Raw genomic sequence first — 20,273 nt, 5'->3', positions numbered from 1 at the left:
TCATCTTTGGGAATCACAATGCTGTACATCACACACTATAAGACCGACACCTGACAGTGAGTCAGAGGGTCAGGGTGACTGATACCTTTTATGACTATGATTTAAGTGGCCAGGACTGTTTCAAGAGCTCCAAAAATCAACACGAAAAGTCAATGTCACTTTTTGCATCATTTGTGATACCTGTGATAACTCTACACACTATCTTCAATATCAGTGTCTTCAATATCAGTGGTCAAAGGGGAAAACTAATCCAGACTCTGAGTGACATGGTTCCTAGAAATGCCTGAGAACTTCAGAGAATTTCTGAATTGCTTCATCTTCAGCCGATTTTGCAAGAACAGTAGTGTGTCACACTAGAAATTACTTCAAAAGAACAGAAAAAAAGCCACCAAATCCCCTGATCCACTACTTCTTTTCTGGTCACAAGGCACAATACTAATTTTTCAATCAGCATTTGCAAGTTCATTATCCTCAAAGTAAAAAAATGAAATTAAATGAAGAGCGCAACAACACTGCTTACTTCACATATAGGGCCGGTTTATAATGAAACTGACATTTTGGTCAGTCAGACCTTCATCGGACCAGTAACTTAGTCAGAGTAAGTTCATTACCTTCCAAATTTCCAAAAAGCCCCCATTGTGATCTTGCAGTCAACTGCAAAGGTCTGGGAGCCTATGAGCTATTGAACCACAGTAATCCCAATCAAAGCTTCCACTCAGAGAAAGGGATGAGACACCTTTGGCATATCAGTCTATTTTAATCTGGCTCGGCAGTGGAGAGGCCCACGACTCCAGGTTCACAACACCCAGCCCAAGGGATCAGAGAGGCTAACCAGCAGACTGCCCTTGCTGGCGCCCCTGCACTGGACTTCAGTCACCATAATGGGTTTAGCCATGGGAGGCCAGCCTTTTCCAGCTCCGAGTGTAAATATATCCGGCAACTGCCATACTGTGGCTGGCTGTGGGGGTAGATTACGTGGAGCCACTTACCCAGGCCCATCCACACACACACACACACACAGCCCCAGGGGTTTTGGAATTCTTTCTGACATACAGGATTTCTGTCAGTGTGAGAAAAGCAAACCACACCCAAATCCAGTGACCATGAGAATCACCCATGTGCCAATCCATGTTGCGCCGCGCCGCATACTTGCCACATCCGCACAACGCACACACACACACACACACACAATACACACAGGCACACCGAATGCAAGTGTCATTAGTGTCAAATCACCACAAATCACCCTGGTTCATCCTCTCCATCTCTTCCATCTCTTCCCTCTCTCTCTCTCTCTCTCTCTCTCTCTGCTCTCTCTGCTCTCACTTTCTGGCTCTCTTCCACAGAGATCTCCGGCTCTCTCTTTCTTTGCCATCTTTCTCTAACATTCTCTTCCATCAACAGCCTCTCCCATCTCTATCTTCTGTTCCATTTATCCATCTTTTCTTTCTGCCGAGCCCCATCTTTCTCTATCATTTCTCTTCCACAGCATCCCCATCTTTCTCTATCATTCCAGCATCCAACACCCTTTCTTTCCATGCATCCCTTCCATCTTTCCATCCATCCTTCCACAACAAGCCCCTTTTTCCATCCATCCTTTATCATTCCATCCATCCATCCAGCCTTTCTTTCCATCCATTTCTCTATCATTCTCTTCCACCCCACAGCCTTTCTTTCTGCCTTTAACCCCATCCATCCATCCAGCATCAACACCCCCTTTCTTTCTGCCTGCAAACCCCATCTTTCTCTATCATTCTCTTCCACAGACAGCCTTTCTTTCTGCCTGCAAACCCCATCTTTCTCTATCATTCTCTTCCACAGACAGCCTTTCTTTCTGCCTGCAAACCCCATCTTTCTCTATCATTCTCTTCCACAGACAGCCTTTCTTTCTGCCTGCAAACCCCATCTTTCTCTATCATTCTCTTCCACAGACAGCCTTTCTTTCTATCTTTATTTATCCCATCTTTCTCCCATCTAATGCTATTAGGTCCACATCCAGCTATCCATCCAGCATCCAACACCCCAACTTTCCATCCATCCTTTATTTCCATCCATCCTTTATTTCCATCCATCCTTTATTTCTCTTTCTTTCCTTCTTTCTTTCTTCCTTTCATTCCTCCCTCCTTTCTCTGGTCTGTGTAATTCTGCAGCTAGGGGCCTGATGAAGCTCCATTGCTGGGGTGAGGCCTGGACATGGGCACGCAAGGCCACATTCTTTCCGTACGCAAAGCACCTCACAGAGAGCAGAGAGTAGCGCGCGAGGGGCCTTTTATCAGATGGCCCAGGATGTGTAAAGGGATCATCAGTCGCGATCAAGGTGGTTATCTGCAACGCAACCGGTTTCTCCACAAAGTTGCAACTTGTGATGGTGTTACGTAAGTGCCCACAGGGGGCTAGCATTACCCATACAAGTTCAACCTTAACTACCGAGGCAACGACTACGGGGAACACCTTGGCTATATATATGCCGCCCGTTTCCTTTTCCCAATGGGACTTCAACTGACCACTGAGGCTGAACCTATTAGGAAACCAGCAGAAGAGGCAATAAATGGAGAGCCCAGCTATGGAGCTGCACAAAGTCCAATCTCTAAGGTTGAATCTTTTAAGGATTCAGAAAAAAATACATTATTATTGTCCATCATATAATGACAACATTGTATTGAGTTAGAGGCTCACAGTGGCTTGGGCTAGAGGGACATAAAAACAACATTAAAGAAAGCAGCATATAAAATAACATTAAGATACAGACAAACGCGAAAAAAAAAAACAAAAAAAAAAAAAAAAACAATAAAACTTGAGGCTGTGTGAAAAACAAGCCTCTAGCAAACTGGTGAAAAGGGTCGCCCTTAAAAGGTTGTATCAGCGATACGTCACTTCTGTTGATGTTCAAACAAATAGAGATAGCTCGCTACTCCCTCCCCCTACCTCCCGTGCAATTAAAACTCTCCTAAACGCGCATCTCGTCGGTTATTGGTTGAAACACTTTATTTTGCCTTTGAGTGGGTTGCCAATGCTTGTTGGTAGCAATTGTTTTTTGTGTACAGATCTCAGAGCCTAGGCTGCCTACAGAGACAAGTTTTTTTGACGGCCTGCTTATGGGGAGGGCAGCTAGCAGATCGTTAGGAAAGAATATATGAATGTGATTGTTTATGTTTGGGCCTTTTTTGGGCCTGAAATCGCTGATACAACCTTTAAGTAGAGCTGTCCCATACAGCCAGCCGCCTGATGGAGGTTAGCTACAAAACAGAATCAAGACAACGAAACGAGAGGGAGTATAGAACAAAGAGATAGAGGGACGCTGACGGAGAACTGAAGGCGGAGAAGTGAAAAGGGGAAGGAGCAAGAGGCCAGGGGAACAGGAAGGGTCAGCAGAGCAGCACACTGCAGCTAGCTGCCCACGACTGAAATCACTAATATCGCAAGTCTATGATGTGGGCTGTGGTAAGAATGGTACTGCAATTCTAGAAAATTCTTGAGGCAGTGAGTGAGTGACTGTGTGTGTGTGTGTGTGTGTGTAACATGATGACACGCTGTGCTCTTTCTGAGAAGAACGAGACACTGTATACACCTTACTTCACAGCCTGCATACGAACATGCCCACAGACACAAGACCATGAGCTATGTCTTCAAACCACAACACCAAAAGTCATGCAAAGCACTGACAAAAATAGACATCATTACATCTCTTCAAATGTATATTTGTATATATGTATATATCCAATATGTAGCCGAATGAATAGCATGTGAAAAGATACCAATCAGATTACAGACTATTGGAAGTATAAGTTTGGAAAAAAACAACAACAAAAACTAGCTCTCCGTGTTCAGCGTTTTCAATCGGAGATGAGATCTGCCCTAGCCCAACTATGAATCACTGATCATTTTGTTTACGATGGCACAACACTCACAGGAACGCAAACCAGCCCACTTCACAAAGCCTGACAATATTTCAAATCCCTTTTCTTCCACTACCAGGAACCGAAATTGTAGAATCCAAAACAAAGAACCGACACCGGGACCAATGCGCAAAACCCATAACTGGTCAGAAAAATATGTTTAATATTTTTTTTTAACTTTTTTATTTGGTTGTGCCCATCAATCCCTAAACACAATAGCCCCTTCATTATTACAAACAAAGACTAGTAAAGATGTTTATAATCTATTTTAAGACAAAAATAACTATATAATCGATAAGCTTGAAACAGAAGAGAATTGATTTCAACAACACCCAACCCTATCCACTTCCCATAATGCATTACCCTATAAGTGTACAATATGTTGTGCCTCTTTGTACAGACATGTGTGCTTATCTTGAGAGTCTTGGCAGATGAATCTGTGTGTGTGGAGCCCATTTAAGTCACCCTCCCACACACTGACATACCCTAACACTGGGGCAGATATCTAATCTGTGCAAGTGACAGCAACAAGTAACCTCCTCCTCAAGGCACGCGTCTCCACACTCCCGACTCCAAAACAGCCCGTTAGAAAAACAAGGCGCTTGTATAATTACTGGACTTCGACAGGAGGCCTCGGGCTTGATTTGGGGGTGGCTATTATTAGTCAACAGGAGTGCAGGCTGCCGCAGCCAAATCAACATCTCAAAGACAAGCTCCTCTCAGGTTTAAATGAGGATCCTCGACCTTTTCATTTTTATCAGACCAGATCTTGATCCTAAAGATCAAGTGTGTTTGTGGGGAGACCTACAGTCAGACATTGATCATTATGAATAAGCTTAATTATGCAATAATTGACATTATGAATAATTTACAGCCAACACTATGATGGAACGGTTCCTAATACGGAAGAAATCCTATGGCAACAAACAGCGATGACATGCACGCACATGCACGCACCAAAAATAACACTGAAACAGAGACAAAGCTGCCTAACCTGAAACCACAGACACTGAACTGTCCCTGCAGGCTAAAGAAAAACAGGTCTGTATTTCTGGCTTTGATGTGCTGCTGTACTGACCAATTACACAGAATGATCGGTCATCTGAAACTCGCAGCCACGGCCACCTAAGGCCTTCTTAAGAATGCAAGAACTGAAGTTACAGACAAAAAAAACATGATCTTCAAAAATAGACCCAAATAAAAAATAAATAAAAAAAGCACCTTGAGGAGGCTATTCTGGGCTAAAAGCTAAAGGAGGCCTCAGAGGCCAAAGAGAAGCCTCTGTAATCCAACTCAGCTCTGCTGCCAAAACACAGAACCCAAAATGGTGGAGTCCCTCCTCAACTCAACTCAACCCCCTTCATGAAGGGCTGCCTGGAGGGAGGGGTAGGTGTTGTGAACCCTGATGAAAGTGAGACGATGGAGGAGAGAGAATCGGGGAAGAGAGGGACTGGAAGGAGGGGTGGTAGTGGTGGTGGTGTGTGTGTGTGTGTGTGTGTGTGTGGGGGGGGGGGCTGTAGGGTTAAGTTAACAGGGTGAAGGCAAAATGATCTCCAGGCTGCTAAATTCTTCTTCATTTCACACCACCACTCCACGCCGTTTACTCACTAGGTTCTGAACAGCTCTAAAGCGAGGCTCGGTCAGACACCACTATTTTAAAAGCAAACAGCTGATAAAACACATCAATAGACCAGATACCCTCAAGTTTATGAGATAAGGAAGTCTGTCTGAAAAGAGTAGCATGCAAAAAATTAACACCCAGATATGACCTCCCAACATAACAATGCTTAAGGCTGCACGATTTGAGGAAAATATCTAACTGCAATTTTTCTGACAGATACTGAGATTTGATTTGCAATAGGCCTACAATTTTTCAGTTTAATATTCCAAATTTCACTTTATGTTGGGCCACATCTGATTGGTGAGTATGCCTAATGCATTAGAAGCACCACGCTCCTGTTAAGAGTGGGACAAGCTGCACTATTAATTGCAGCCTTGGCAATTGCGTTCTAATTGCGACTCAATGCGAGCAAGTGAATAAGTTTGAAAGAGTGAGAGATTTGAGAGAAAGAAAGAAAGACCCTTCTGGAGACTGTTCATTCACGTCGTTCTCCTGCCTTGCGAGTTGATGTGACAGTGAGGGGAGAGAGGAGGGGGAGTCCTGAGGGGATAACTGGTGAACGGCAAAAGGCCTGATCCCTACTCTAGACCCCGGTAGGGTTGCCATAGCTACAGCAGATCTGGGCTTTGGGTGTGTGTGTGTGTGTGTGTGTGTGTGTGTGTATGCATGCGTGCGTCCGTATGTGTGTTTCACAGGGAGCATACTGCATGCATGGTCAGATTCAGAAGTGATGTGTGTGCAATCAGTTATTCCTATTATTATACTTATCATTAATAGAATAATCACAACTCCTCTCCTCTGAAACCCTCCCTCTCTATGTTCCAGCTTCTCTCCTCCTGGCCCAACAGCAAGCCAGCCTTATACATATCTTTACACACACACACATACATCCTCACATACTCACTGCCCTCACCCCCATCCCCACCCCCATCCCAACACCACCTCATTCCCACTCTTAGAGCTACCATCCGCCCCCCCATCCCAACACCACCTCATTCACACTCTTAGAGCTACCATCCGCACCCCCATCCCCTTCTTTTCATTCTGGTCATCAATTTCATCCCTGATAATCATATCTGTAATCATCCTGGACGCAAATCATCCTTAGCCTTTCTGTTATTAATGTTATGTTGTGTTATGTTTGTGGAAGCCAAGTCAATGTGATGTCTTGTTAAGTTACAGTATGTGTTTATGCAATGTACGTCTGTTTGTCGTATGTAGTATTCATGTGCATGTCGTAGTGTTGCATTTTCTGTAATGTCAATGATGTTTGCAAATAAAAAATTTTTTTTTTAAAAAAATTAAAAAAAAAATAAAATAAAAAAAGAAGTGATGTGTGTGTGTGTGTGTGTGTGCATACGAGCGAGCAATGGCAGAGTGACATTCATGTGCATCCAAGAACCACCCAATTGCCACACACCAGCTCACTTCCAAGAAACCTGTGACAGCAGACTGAGAACAACTCATTACTCTAAGACAACAGAAGAGGAAACCTTTTCACAATGTTCGTAATTGTCACAAGGGATTTTTCTACAAGCAAAACCATACCCCTACCTCCACACATTGATTCTGATGTATAACACAACATGGATATAGGCATTCACTTTCATGCAGTGAGTCAGGCAATATAAAAACAGGACTTGCAGACAGATCTGTTTATGATGTTAGCCAAAACACATCTTTGGGAAGTGAGTATCTGCTGGCGATAACAAAATAACACGTGTGGGCCCAGACACACGGAGCCTCGGTCTATTTCCAATTTTCGAGGAGTTCTTTTTTTCTTCAGTTCTAGCGTAGCTTTCCCTGTACTTTATAGTTTGTCATTCAGTCCTGTAATCACGCCGAGTAGGATAAGTATGTCTGGGCAGATTATGGGTGAGCATCAAAGCAACAAAATGAATCCACAAAGAAAGATCAAAAACAAAAGACAAACGTTATCAGCTACATAGGACAACGTGAAATGATAGGCCTACATATCTATATTCGTCACATGTCATCGTTCACACTGTACCGCAACTGTTAAGACTACACTAAGCTTTTCATTTGTAAAACTAGTAAAATCATTCAGTGTCCTGCATCGTCAGTCTTAAAAACATAAACTTACAAAAAATAACAAATAACGTGATGACACATGATGTTGTCATAAATTGTTAAATCGACGACTTACATAACATTTAAAGTGCAAGCCCATCCAGCCGATTCAGAAGAAAAACATTGAGCACATTCCACTTCCAAAAACATTCCAGTCCAACTATAGGGCAACAGGCACGTGTTTTCCCAAACGTTTTCCTCATACTCTTGCACCGTAGACTGCGGTACCGAAAGCAAATATTTGGGAAATATTATGAAGTTTTGGGGTGAAATAACTAATACTGCTGTAAAAGTAATCTAACGCACCAATATATATCCAACAACAAGAACAACCAACCAACAACTACTTCTATTATCTTCGTCACACTTTGGTCAGTCCATGTTGCAGTTTCGCTGAAATTCTGATAATAACTTCAATATGATTTACGTGTGTGGTAATACTTGTGCATTTAAAGTTGTTTCCAAAAATGGTGACTTACCTAAACTCGTAACTTACAGTATCCTACGTTTGCGGTTGTACAAAAAACACAACACCGTTGTAAGCTACCACTCTCTCGCTCGCGCAGTCACCACCACAGGTATGTTGGTTTGTCTTGCTTGTTGAGATTTAGAAAAGGATTACGCGCAAAAGCGAATCAATCCTTGCAAAATCTAATTCGATTCTAAGGCGCGCGTACACACTTCCTAAATTTAAGAACGACGCACGTATTCTCTTTCTTTTCGCCGAGTACATACTACTCCACTCACCCCCGCGTTTTACTGATGAGCCAACCTCGCTAGCTCCACAGCCTTCGCCAATCAGGCTTTGTATCGTATGCACGAGCATGCTGGGCACACAATAATAGATGGCGATGTCGCCATCTAGCGACCGCTTTGGAATCTAACAATATTCTAAGTATTGCAGGTGAAAATGTCCCTTAAAAATTGACAAAAATGTTGCAGACAATAGTCTTAAACGGTCAACTGAACAAGTTTTTAATATAAGCCAAGTCAACGAGATAAGTGTCACCCGCTGGGTAGTGTGCGCATTATGTTTAAGAAAAACAACACCTAAATTATTTTATAAAAAAAAAAAGATTAGCCTGCCAGTCTATGTGCTTCTGTCATGGCTTTCTCACAAGAAGATATAAATGCTGATTTTTACCTGGCTTACCTGTTCGTTGATAGGTAATGGGTTATGATTTGGATGGTTCTCTTCAGTTAAGAATGCAGTGAATTTACTTGGCAAAAAAAGCCACAATGCTGGTCTCGGAATTTCTTCATCTCAGAAATTTAGACTTTGGCGCCATAGGCATAGCCTATCTTTCAAAGGCAGATGGGCGTACCTGACATAAATCGACTTCGTCCACGCCTTAACACTTCAAATTCGGCTACTCATGTGTTTTTGTTTTTTTTTCAGTTCGTGGCTATTAGTTTCTTTGTTACGTCTTGGAGTCGGAGTGACGCATCGGTGGCATTTATCACATTCTGTGGCTAGCCAAGCCTAATTCCATTCTTCTCAACCTCCACATATACGCCGAATAGGCAGGCACAGATGACAGTTATCTGCAGTTTTTGATAATTCAACGTTCACCTGGCTTCCAGTAAATTCTCTAATAGCAAGAAATGCAACTCGAAAAAACTCCAGGTCCTCTTCTCTCTCCTGCTGTGCCTTGTTAGGTAGCTAGGTCATGAAAGCTGTGCGGAGAGGGCCAGGTAATATCCCTAATGACAGAAAAGAAGATTTTCAGCTTACCTCCGACCTCGACACAGTGCATTGCACTACCAGAGGTACGTAGGCCTGCAACTTCTTTGAACACTGAAGTAGGCCTACGCAGTGGGAAAATAATGTTTGGATTTTGTTCTTTTTGACGGAGTTAGGAAAGTATTCTTCGTTGTCCTGCAGTTGGTGAATCCCAAGGATGTAGAAATAGTCTAAAATGCAAATGGGGTAGGTTTATGCCCCATGTTTTACTTTGAGAATATGCAACACTTCGAGGCCCTATCAAACTGACGATAAAGGCTACAACTAATAACATAACTAAAACGAGAAGTGTGTATGTTTCATAATACAGGTCCCTATGCAAAATGTGGCTTCGGGTTTATGAGTAAAGGGCGCTCTCTGCTGGCTCTGCATGGTTTGAGTAATGAGAAGTAGCCTACCCCGGTACTTACATGTACATTTTTTTCTCAGTTGCTTTGGCACATTTCTCAGATCAGAATGGAAATTCTCAAAACTGTTTGTTCAAACTCCATTAACATCCACTTGTGCACATAATTGAAGCATTTTCTCCCCATCTTGAACAAATAGCAATGCTTGTTTAGTAGCCTACATCCATGCAATTGATTTTTTATAAATTTCTGATGTTTTTTTTTTCAATGGCTATGTCATGATGTTGGTCTGGCTAATGGCTAATGCACTATACTGGTTCCCTGCTGAAAAAAATCCTACCTCATGCCACACATTGGCCTTATTCCATCGCTTGTGTCATTACATGCAAATGTTTTGAACTAGCTGGCATAACTACAGTTTTTCTCAGTCGCTTTGATGCTTTTTTCAGATCAGAATGAAAATTCTCATAACTATTAGTTCAACCTCCACAACATTTAGTCATTTGTGCACATCATAGTAGCAATTTCTCCTTCCTCTGAACAAATTGCAAATACTTTTGGACATGTATCAGTTGCTTTCATACAATTCTCTGCTGTTTTTTAACATTATCATTTGCTTATGTCATGTCAGTCAAAATGAACTATACTTATGAATGCTGAATAGTCGTTCCCAATAAAACGAATAGGCTTCATTTCATTGCTTGAGTCATTACATACAAAATTGTTGAACTAGTTATCAAATTCTGTCTCAATGCTGTAGAATTGCAAAGAGCATACAGTAAAATATGCATTATTCAGTGTCTTGTACTCACTTACTCCGCGTAACTACAGTAATGTGTAACTTTACTGTAGTTTTCAAATGGCTGTACAAGTACTGTATAGTGCTGTCTTGAGCATGTTCAGGTAGTGTCACCAAGTTCTGACCTTTTTTTGCATTGGAAAACACTGAGAGAACTGTCATAATGAAAACATGACAAAGCCATTTGACTATCTTGTTCATAAACGATGGTGTCAAGACTTCTCATTTTGATGACACTGACAGTTTCATTGACATGAATACCTGCTTTTGAGGAATGGACTATCCATTTTGAGCAAGTGGCGATGCTTTTGCAGGTCATCCACTAGGTTTTGCAGTTTGCACTAATTGTTTTGAGAATTGCACTAACTGCTGTGCAAATGTTAATAGTGATGTGAGAAAAGCACCAAAGCGACTGAGAAAAACTGTAAATGAACTAATTGTTGTGCAAATGTTTATTATGATTCGAGAAATGCACCAAAGCCACTGAGAAAAACTGTAATAAAGTTGGCCTTGTTTTCTACTTATTTTATGATATCTTAAAAACACTATAATGTATCCAAAATCAGTTGAGTGGATTAACTGAGAATCCCTGCAGGTAATCTAGTTAGTATATTTCGTGTTCCCATGGACTATATAGAAAACATTTTGGTCAATCAAATATTGACCATAAAATGTCCAGTTACACTCATCTAAGAGAGCAGAATGAAATGTGCACTCATTGTATTCCCAGTTGAACACACAATTATGAATTGAACACAATTCATGCTGATAATACATGGAATGCACAGAATAATGATAGATAGATAGATAGATAGATAGATAGATAGATAGATAGATAGATAGATAGATGGATAGATAAATAGATGGATAGATAAATAGATAGATAGATAGATAGATAGATAGATAAATAGATAGACAGATAGATGGATAGATAGATGGATAGATAGATAGATAGATAGACGGATAGATAGATTGATAGATAGATACTTTATTGATCCCCAAGGGGGAATTCAATAATGTAGGACCTACAAGATAAAGATGGAGATAGCTAAAGGTAAACGATAAAGATAATGATAAAGATTAGTTTTAGACCACTGATGATCATTTCTAAAAGAAAATCATTAACAGATGACCCGACGTGCAGACTGAACGAAAAATGGCCGGCGAAAAATCGGTCAAACTCCTTGTAGGCATTGCAGCCGCCGTCGGTACACTCCATGTTTATTGGCCGTCCATCCATCACTCAAATAATCTAACCTGGAGTCATATTGGAAACCTAGTGTGTCATAATATTGAGTATTAGGCTATTCTAGGTGGGAGTAGCTTGAGAATGCAGAATCAAAACATTTCAGAAGTCAGTGTTGATTCGGTGTGCAAAACACATGTCCGGGGTACCCGCATAAACAAGTCCCTCCAGGGTAATCATACAATCTTGGAAAATTATTTTCATTCTTAGCCATTTAATTCTTGGCCTACTGCAAGCATGCAGGAGTGAAAGAAGAATTGCATCGGTAGGATGGTTTCTACGCAGATTTTATTATATAAAAGGAAAATCCTGGCCTCTCGCTCACTGCAGCACGCAGTGCATTGCGCACTGAGGCTGCACCAAGTGAAGGTTGTGAAAAAGAGTAGAAACTTGGTACAAAGAATAACATCGTACTACTTGGGTATGTGTGCTGGCCGCTGGACTATTTGACAGCATTGTGAAATAGTTTGGCTATTGTGTGACCTTATAAATTCCGAATTTGCGTGTAAACTACAGGTTACTTATAGCCTTTGGGAATGTTGGTACTGGTAATTTGGCAATTCAATTTAGTGTTGATAAATATTCATAATAAATACATATTGAGAATTCAAAGAGATATGTTTTAAGTCTTCACATGTGACAGCGGAACTCCAACGCACACACCCATAGACCAACACCTTAAAAGGCTATGCACATTTACCTCACCAAGACGCAGAAGCAGGCTGGAAAGATGAGCACCAACAACCCCGAGGACTGGTGCTTACGGCTGATTCTTCTTTGTTGTTCCTTAAAGAGTATGTTTGGTTCGGAAACGTTTTAAAGCCTACATATGTAGGCTGTATCTACATTCTTAGCCTATATGATAGCCTACTGTAAGACTTACTTCTTAATTATTGTTCTGTTTAAGCTTTACAAATTGGTAGGCTAAGATATTATGATATGATTTTGTGCAAAGTTCCTTTTCAATTATGCATTATTTCGATAACAAATGTCATTGTTGCTCCTGTTAACAGCACTTCATGGCTCAGGCTGGGACGTGTACCAGTCCCCTGATTTCATAGAGGAGATGGTGGGTAACTCCATTACACTGAAATGTCACATCGCAAACATCGTATTTGAAAACTCCTGCGAGTCCATAATTTGGGCTAAAGTACACCCAAGGAACGGGGAATTGGTTGTTGCGGACCCCGCATCAGATAAAAACTTTGATGCAGCCAAAAACGAAACTACAAAATCATGTGATTTAATAGTCATAGGCCAGAGCCAGGCATATTCTGGCATGTACTATTGTTGGGCTAAAGTAGCGAGTATAAGAATTCAAGGAAATGGATCAAGAGTGTCATTCACAGGTGAGCTCTTTTTGGGTTGTTAAGTTAATCTCATCTCTCTGGTCATCCACAGCCTTTGCACCTATGTAAATGAATGCGACAAACTCTGTTGCAGGAACTTTAACCGCTTCTGTGGAGCTTTTTTCGCCACGGAACAGTAACGCCTCAAGTGTCCCGTTTATCTGTTGGGCGAAAGGAGTTGTCCCATCACAAGTCCGTATCTTCTGGATTATGGATGGAAGTGAATATAATGGACACACTGAATCTATTTGGTCTAACGACAGTCATTCAGCAGCAGAATTCACTCAAAGTCGGACTTGGACCCCCGACTGGACAGGTGTAGCTGGGATAGAGTGTACGTGTGTGGTCGAAATACGAGGAAAGAACATTTCAAAAACCATTCAATATATGCCAGGTGAGTAGCCTAAACAATGTGAAATTAAGTTGTAGGATAAGTATTTCATTAGCGTGTCAATGCATCACAAGGCTCTCCAAACTTTATCCTGAACTCACCAAAATTGTATTATTATGAACTCTGGGTATGTTCTTGTATATGATATTACATGCGTCAGACCTATATTAAGATTCGGGTTTAAGGTAACTTGGCCTATCTTTGTCATGCTTTACTGTAGGCTATTACGTAGACTTGTCTTATTCATGTGGCTTAGCCTATATGTTCCCAGTCCTCTTTCAAGAGATCCAATTCCTATGCGCCTGGTGCGCATTTACATAAAAAAGAATGTTGAAAAGAACAGTTCAGATTTTCAGAAATTATCTAATTCATGCCTACAATGCACGTACACAGGATCAGCTCCGAACAGCGCGTGCTTAGTCCTTGTGTATGGAATCTCTTTTACATCACTTTTCATCGTGGCAGGATGGCTTCTGGTTGTTATATATCATGGTAAGTAGCCAATGTATGCGATTACCATGAACCTAGACCTATTACCTATTGCTAAGTGGCAGTACATTCAGTGTTGGTAGGCCTACAATTGCATAAACATATTATAGATTATTTAAGATTATACAATTATAAACATGGATCTGTTGAGGGAGAGGAACATGATATTATGTTAACAGTTATCTCACATCCTGATGAAATCTTGTATGTGTGACAGATGTAAACTAATGTTCATTTCGCAGGGCAAAAAAGTAAGAAAACTCACAAGATAGACCACAGACATAAATTCAGTAAGTGTGTTTGCACACAGATGTTTGACCTCACAACTCATTCTTGTTTGTTATGTTGTTGATAATTGTTTGAAATGGAGGTCAATAAAGCTATAAAGCAATGTGTGAGTAAATCTTGGCATTTTCTCAGGTAAACATGGAACAGATACTCTTAAAGGACCATCTTACAATGTAAGTCATGTAGAAACATCAGAAAATTAATAGTAAATTGTAATGGCATTTTAATGTTAAACATATTTATTTTTCCCCAAAATACACTAGGCAATTTTAGGTTGTTTCTAAAGCACCCCTAAATTTGATCTCGGCTTCCTTGAAAAAATAAATAATTGTGTGCATAGATCGATCCCAGGTGTGCTCAAGCTCTCTGACTTGCAATGAGTTTAGTTTCACATTGAAGATGTTAAACTATTTATCATGGCATTCGATGAAATGCTACTATTGCGCTCTAATTCCGCGAGACCGCAATCTTGGCGCCTATACCAAACTTGCTGCTGGTCTGCAGTTCCGCGCCCGCTCCCGCAATATTATGTCCCGCTCCCGCATTAATGTGTAATTTTTAGTCCCGCTCCCGCCCGCATCTGTAAAATGATGTCCCGCTCCTGCCCGCTAAAGCCCGCATGCAGGAGGGATAGCCTAGCTTTTCTTTCTGTCTCACGAAAGGAGCACACACACCTGAGAAAGACTCCAGATGTCAGTTTCTTGGTTCTGAATGTAAGCTAACAACTGAACTAGGCCTAGCCTGGTGCCCTCTTCCTCTGTCATGCTTTCGATTTCAAGTTTTGACAATGAGTAGCAGGAACAAATTGAACCCACGTAAACGACAATATAGGCTATAGGCCTGCTATCCATCAATTATGCTTAAACCCCGTTATTTAATGCTGCCTAACAGAACATCCAGCTGAACTATAGTTATGAACACTACTTTAATCATTTCCATATTTAATTTTACGCACATATTTAATTTGCGGGAGTGCAGTGAATCATCGGTTTGTCCCGCACCCGCGAACGCACCTCTCTCATCCCGCCCGCTCCCGCAAAGAGCTTTCAAAAGTTGTCCCGCGCCGCACTCTTGCGTCGGAACCCGCGGGTCTACTGCCGGAGTGCAGACCTCTACTTGCGGCAGAAGCAGACGCCGAAATTAACGTGCATGCAGTGCGCCTGGTGGAGCAGCGTTCATGTCTCCCTGCCCTGCCACTTATTGGCGACAGATAAACACACAGATTGTCCTAAGTGTCGGCAGATATACCGATGTGTTGCCATCTAGATTTTGTTATTTTTTCAAGAGGCTAGGCCTATACAACATATTTGCTAGCTCACCAAACTACAACCTGTGCCATCACAAAACTTTACACTTTACCAATGAAATGGTAACTATATATCTAAATAATAAAATGAACTAATAATAAAACATGGAAATAATGATTAGACCAAATGAAACTGTTAGTGTAGAGTTTTCACATAATGAGCCAAATTCTGCAAAAAGTGTGTGAGCAATAGGCAAAAACTGTCAGCTGTTTACTGTCAGCTGCTCATTAGGGGCTGAGCACCCCTAAAGGTCTAATCCTAGAATCGCCCCTGTCCTCAACAGTTTAATAAACCCAAATGACAACTAATGCTTTTGATGTGCTGTGAACTAATTCTCAGGAAGTGCTGTATTCCAGTCTGAACAACATCCAGCCGCCAACAAGTGCTGGACTTCAAAGGGATTATGTGGCAGAAAACGGAGCGGAAGTTATCTGTTTAGATTAGATGGACATATTCATCTGCACAGTGTCAGTTCCTTCATTTGGTTAATTGTGCAGTAAAATACTTTCAAATATAATGTATTGCATATTAATTAACATTTTATGCATATTTGCATTTTGTGTGTATTGCATTATATGGCTTTGTACTTTGCACAATGACAATAAAAGATGACCCTATACTGTTCCTACTGATATTTTCATAAACGTGAAGACTTTTGTGACGCGAAGAGTCCATACACCGACGTTGCCGAAAGGCATGCATGTTGAAAGATAATGTGAATAGTTTGCAAGGAAAATATGGTCCATGTTACGTTATTATTCCCCAAAAGCACACAAACACACACACACACACACACACACACTGATCACTGTTGTCATCAGCCAGACATAGGTCCCCCTCTTTACATTAACAATCTGGGTCACCAAGTGGACATATTTTAACCAGGTAAAGCTCAAGCATAAAGGAGATTAGTGAGTGGAAAACTGTGGAGTTTATTTAACAAAAATGTGCAAGATGTTATACAGTATGTGCCTATACAATCCCAGACAAATTTGCATTATTTTATTTTTACCAGGAGTCTGCATACAGTAAATGTCAAATTATCTCATGCCTTAAACATTGTGCAGTTTCATCATGACCAGGCACTACCAAGTGGGCAATTCTTAGGTAATAACAGAACATAGTTACTGTAACTTTGACTAATCATGACCATAGGCACCAACCACCAAATGGTAAATTATCTTAGGTATGACCTAAAACATATTGCAAAGTTTAACCTCTGACTGGTCGTGGTATAGACTGAGTCCTTAGGCAAAATCTTAAACTATTAGTTTCCATCTCTCACGTTGTAGCTTACTTTAAAGTTTAGTTTAGTGTCAGTTTAGGGATTTGGAACACTAAACTTCACATATACCCTTTATTCTGCCTTCCCCGTTTGCCTAACCGCGATTATTTTAACGAAACGTGCAGTGTCCTGTCAATTAACTGGGGTGGCATCTGAGGTGTCCAAGCAGGTTCCAGAGGTCTCCGCCCCTGCAAAACGCACACATCTAGCATTTGTAATTGGGATCTAACAGAATCGGAAGGCTATTTAAGGTTACTGCCTTACAAACCGACTTATTTTCTTTGTTGGAAATGTGCACATTGCCAATGACGTAGGCTATATATTAATTATGAATTATTTTTATGAATTATTCATTATTCATATTTATACATAAATTCACACGAACTAAATTCAGTAAGATGTTTTAATGTCAGGCTTGTAAAACCAACACCGTTCAAGCTATAATTTCAAGATCTAAAAATAACAAGTCTTTGTTCTTTTGAGATCAGTGATCATGTGAACTCGAAATACGTGTCAGTGGTATGGTTATGTGCACGCCCCCAATTAAGCAGTGCCATGCTATGCACTTCTTTGACGCGACTATCAAAAGATGGACAACAAGAAACTCAAGAACTACTATAAGTGCATGTGCATAATCTTACTTTGTTCTCCTCTCAAAGGTAAGCATGGTTGATATCATCACTGACCAACAATTTTTGTAAAATTAGCAACAATGTGGTGTTTTATGGCCTTCATTATAACATTTCGTTTGCAAGAGGCCTATTTTAATCAAAATGCACAATCCTGGAGTTAGGCCTAACAAATTCATTCAGAAACAGATTGTTGGGACTTGCAATGGTTTTGATTTTCTTCGCGCTCTCTTTATCTCTTTCCTTAGCATATCACGTCTCATCCTTGAACCCAAATGTAATAATTGGCAGTTCAACGACGCTGAAGAGCTACAACGACGACAGTGTGGCCTCCAGTTCTCCAAACTGTTTTTATCTAATTTGGATGAGAGTACATCCAAAGAGAAGAACGATGGATGTTATCAACGTTGATGGTCATAAATACAAGACACAATATAATGAACAGACTAAATCATGCGATTTAATAATAACCACTGCAACTCTGGAAGATACTGGAATGTATTACTGTTCCGAGACAGATGCCAGGCCATTTATAGGGATTGGCACAAAACTAACGGTCGTGGGTAAGTTTAATGATTTTAGTCTAATTTAGTATACAACATGGCTGCTCCATGTCAATTGTCCCCGTTTACAATATGGACTGTTTCGCAGGTAACGATGGTGTCATCCTATCTGTCGAGGTTTTCTCACCATCGGAGTTTCTTGACCCCAACATCCCACTGATCTGTTGGGCGACGAATACCCTCCCATCTCAGGTTCGCGTCTTTTGGGTTGTAAATGGGAAAGAACACATCGGTTGGACCGAGTCAGTGTGGTCAAAGCAGAGTGATCAAACCACCACGGAGTTCACACAGAGTCGATTTTGGCTGTCGAAGGCGGACTGGGAGGCTGGGGGAAAATGTACGTGTGTAGTCGAAGCTGGCGGGAGGAACGTCTCCAAAAGCATCCAAAGTAAGTCCAGTTAATTAATATAGTAGCATGCTGCGGTAGAAATTAATGAGGGTAAAAAAATAATTCTTAACACAGCCTTTCATTGAGTAATTTGTTTTGAAGCATATTGCGCCATTCCTCGGAAGCTGGGGAATTGCAGCTTTCCCCAGCAGGCCTCTTTATGTTGTAGAGGTCCATTCAGACTTATACACATTTAAAATCTGAAAACATATAGGAATACTTATCTGATCATGCATATAGCCTATAGATGTATAACAGTACTACTATAATACAATCTACCAACGCTATCTTTGTTATATTTTACACGCAGGGGTTGGGAATGACATGTGCCTATTCCTGGTGTATGGGATCTCTTGCGCAGCATTTTGTATGATCTTCGTAGCCATCACAACAGTCTTGGTTTTACGCGAGGGTAAGTAGACCTACAATACACAAGCTGTAATAACTATTGCACACAAATAGCAAACATAAGCCCTCTTTATCCTGCACAGTAGGCTATACTGTAAGACAACGATAAAAAGAAAGTCGTGCGTAATTTAATCAGGCTTGCTAACTGAGAATTGTAATTGTTGGTAACGTCTTTGGTGTCAGGTATTTCATTGTTTTACAAAAGCGTGGAATAAAGGTTTGACAACTCAATGCTAAAACCTTGTGGTTTCTGTACAGGGCATGGGGTTAAAGAAGTTCGGGAAAAGGACCGTAGAAGGCTCAACACTGGTAACAGCAGTACTTTGATAATGACTTCACTGTAACTTCAAGTCTTTGAATTAATAATTATCACCCAAAACTGTACAGGCAGCACAGCATACTCAATACAACTTTAAAAGTATTAAAACCATTAACAGTATATCACATTAATGCAATTACTTTTTTTTAGACAAACATGGGAAATACACAAAAAAACGATCTTCTCTCACAGTGAGTATAGTGTTGAATTAAGAGGTTTAAAGGTATAGGTGATACAGTAGCTATATCCGTCTGGAAACAGGCTGTGTATGCATAATAAATCTTTGGAACAGTGCTTTGCTGTTGTTGTTAAATGTTAATTTCTCAAATGGAATGATGATCCCCTTCATCATGTTCATATTTTGGGGGGAATTATGTATGAAAGGGGCCTTACTTAGTAACACACATTTTATAATTTTCCATATGGGCATAAAGCTATACTGCTACTACTCCATCTCATAGACTGTGGCTCATAACCAATTTTTGTATTATTAAATCCTTTAATAAATAAAATCTTGTTCACAGGAAGTGCAATATGCCAGCCTTGACAACATTAGACAACCCCAGTAAGGCCCACAGATCAACAGGTCTTCGATTTGGACACTGAAACTGCATGGCTAGTAACCTTTTTCTATTTTATCTTCTTACTCAAACTTCACATGCATGTATTGTCTTTTAATAGTATTCAATAATAAACAGTGATTGTGTTGATGTGTTCTGTTTGGGATTTTTTTTTTTATTGTTTTTGTATTATCAATGTTTGGCATTAGAAAAACAAAAAGCACTTTTTCTGGTGGTCTGAAAAGTCATGCAAGACACAAGGTGGTCAGAGACGCAGCAGTCCACAAACCACAGTTCTTGCTGCTCCGAATGTTGAGCTTGAGTTCCAAGCAATCTTGTTACAAGCAAGCAGGTGGTCAAGCAAGCAAGCAAGCAAGCAAGCAGGTGGCAGCAGTCCACAAACCACAGTTCTTGCTGCTCCGAATGTTGAGCTTGAGTTCCAAGCAATGTTGTTACAAGCAAACAATCTGAAGATGCAGTGTCTGGGTTTTTTTTTTTGTTGGGGGGGGGGGCAGTGTCTTTGGGGTTTTTTTTTGGGGGGCAGACCTGCGGG

General features: G+C 40.8%; 3 protein-coding genes across 5 annotated transcripts in view; 2 read left to right on the top strand and 1 right to left on the bottom strand.

Moving 5' to 3' along the window:
• The window catches only part of sema4ab (sema domain, immunoglobulin domain (Ig), transmembrane domain (TM) and short cytoplasmic domain, (semaphorin) 4Ab), a 37,492-nt gene extending 29,132 nt beyond the window's left edge, over positions 1 to 8,360 (bottom strand). Inside the window, exon 1 of the mRNA XM_048230160.1 lies at positions 8,088 to 8,360. The gene's annotated coding sequence lies outside the window, so the exon portion shown is untranslated. The remainder of the gene's footprint in view (positions 1 to 8,087) is intronic.
• Positions 8,361 to 9,139: 779 nt separating this feature from the next.
• LOC125285203 lies at positions 9,140 to 16,185 on the top strand. Of its 3 annotated transcripts, none has more exons than XM_048229514.1 (8): positions 9,140 to 9,378; positions 12,454 to 12,538; positions 12,758 to 13,093; positions 13,188 to 13,487; positions 13,878 to 13,976; positions 14,216 to 14,263; positions 14,394 to 14,434; positions 15,908 to 16,185. In XM_048229514.1, the coding sequence occupies exons 1-8, from the start codon at positions 9,316 to 9,318 to the stop codon at positions 16,010 to 16,012; spliced, it is 1,077 nt and encodes a 358-aa protein (XP_048085471.1). In that variant the 5' UTR covers positions 9,140 to 9,315; the 3' UTR covers positions 16,013 to 16,185. The 3 variants fall into 3 exon arrangements, with proteins under 3 accessions (XP_048085471.1, XP_048085472.1, XP_048085473.1); XM_048229515.1 differs by having other exon boundaries at positions 12,372 to 12,538; XM_048229516.1 differs by having other exon boundaries at positions 9,313 to 9,378; positions 12,388 to 12,538.
• A 1,243-nt stretch (positions 16,186 to 17,428) lies between these two features.
• On the top strand, positions 17,429 to 19,772 carry LOC125285756. Its single transcript, XM_048230350.1, has 7 exons — positions 17,429 to 17,512; positions 17,731 to 18,045; positions 18,134 to 18,433; positions 18,744 to 18,845; positions 19,100 to 19,150; positions 19,311 to 19,351; positions 19,685 to 19,772. The coding sequence occupies exons 1-7, from the start codon at positions 17,443 to 17,445 to the stop codon at positions 19,727 to 19,729; spliced, it is 924 nt and encodes a 307-aa protein (XP_048086307.1). The 5' UTR covers positions 17,429 to 17,442; the 3' UTR covers positions 19,730 to 19,772.
• Positions 19,773 to 20,273: the final 501 nt, after the last annotated feature.

This window comes from Alosa alosa, chromosome 20 (genome assembly GCF_017589495.1).
Source record: "Alosa alosa isolate M-15738 ecotype Scorff River chromosome 20, AALO_Geno_1.1, whole genome shotgun sequence".
NCBI classification, from domain to species: Eukaryota; Metazoa; Chordata; class Actinopteri; order Clupeiformes; family Clupeidae; genus Alosa; species Alosa alosa.
Note: the sequence above shows the minus strand (reverse complement) of the source record. Positions and strands in the feature narration are given on the sequence as shown.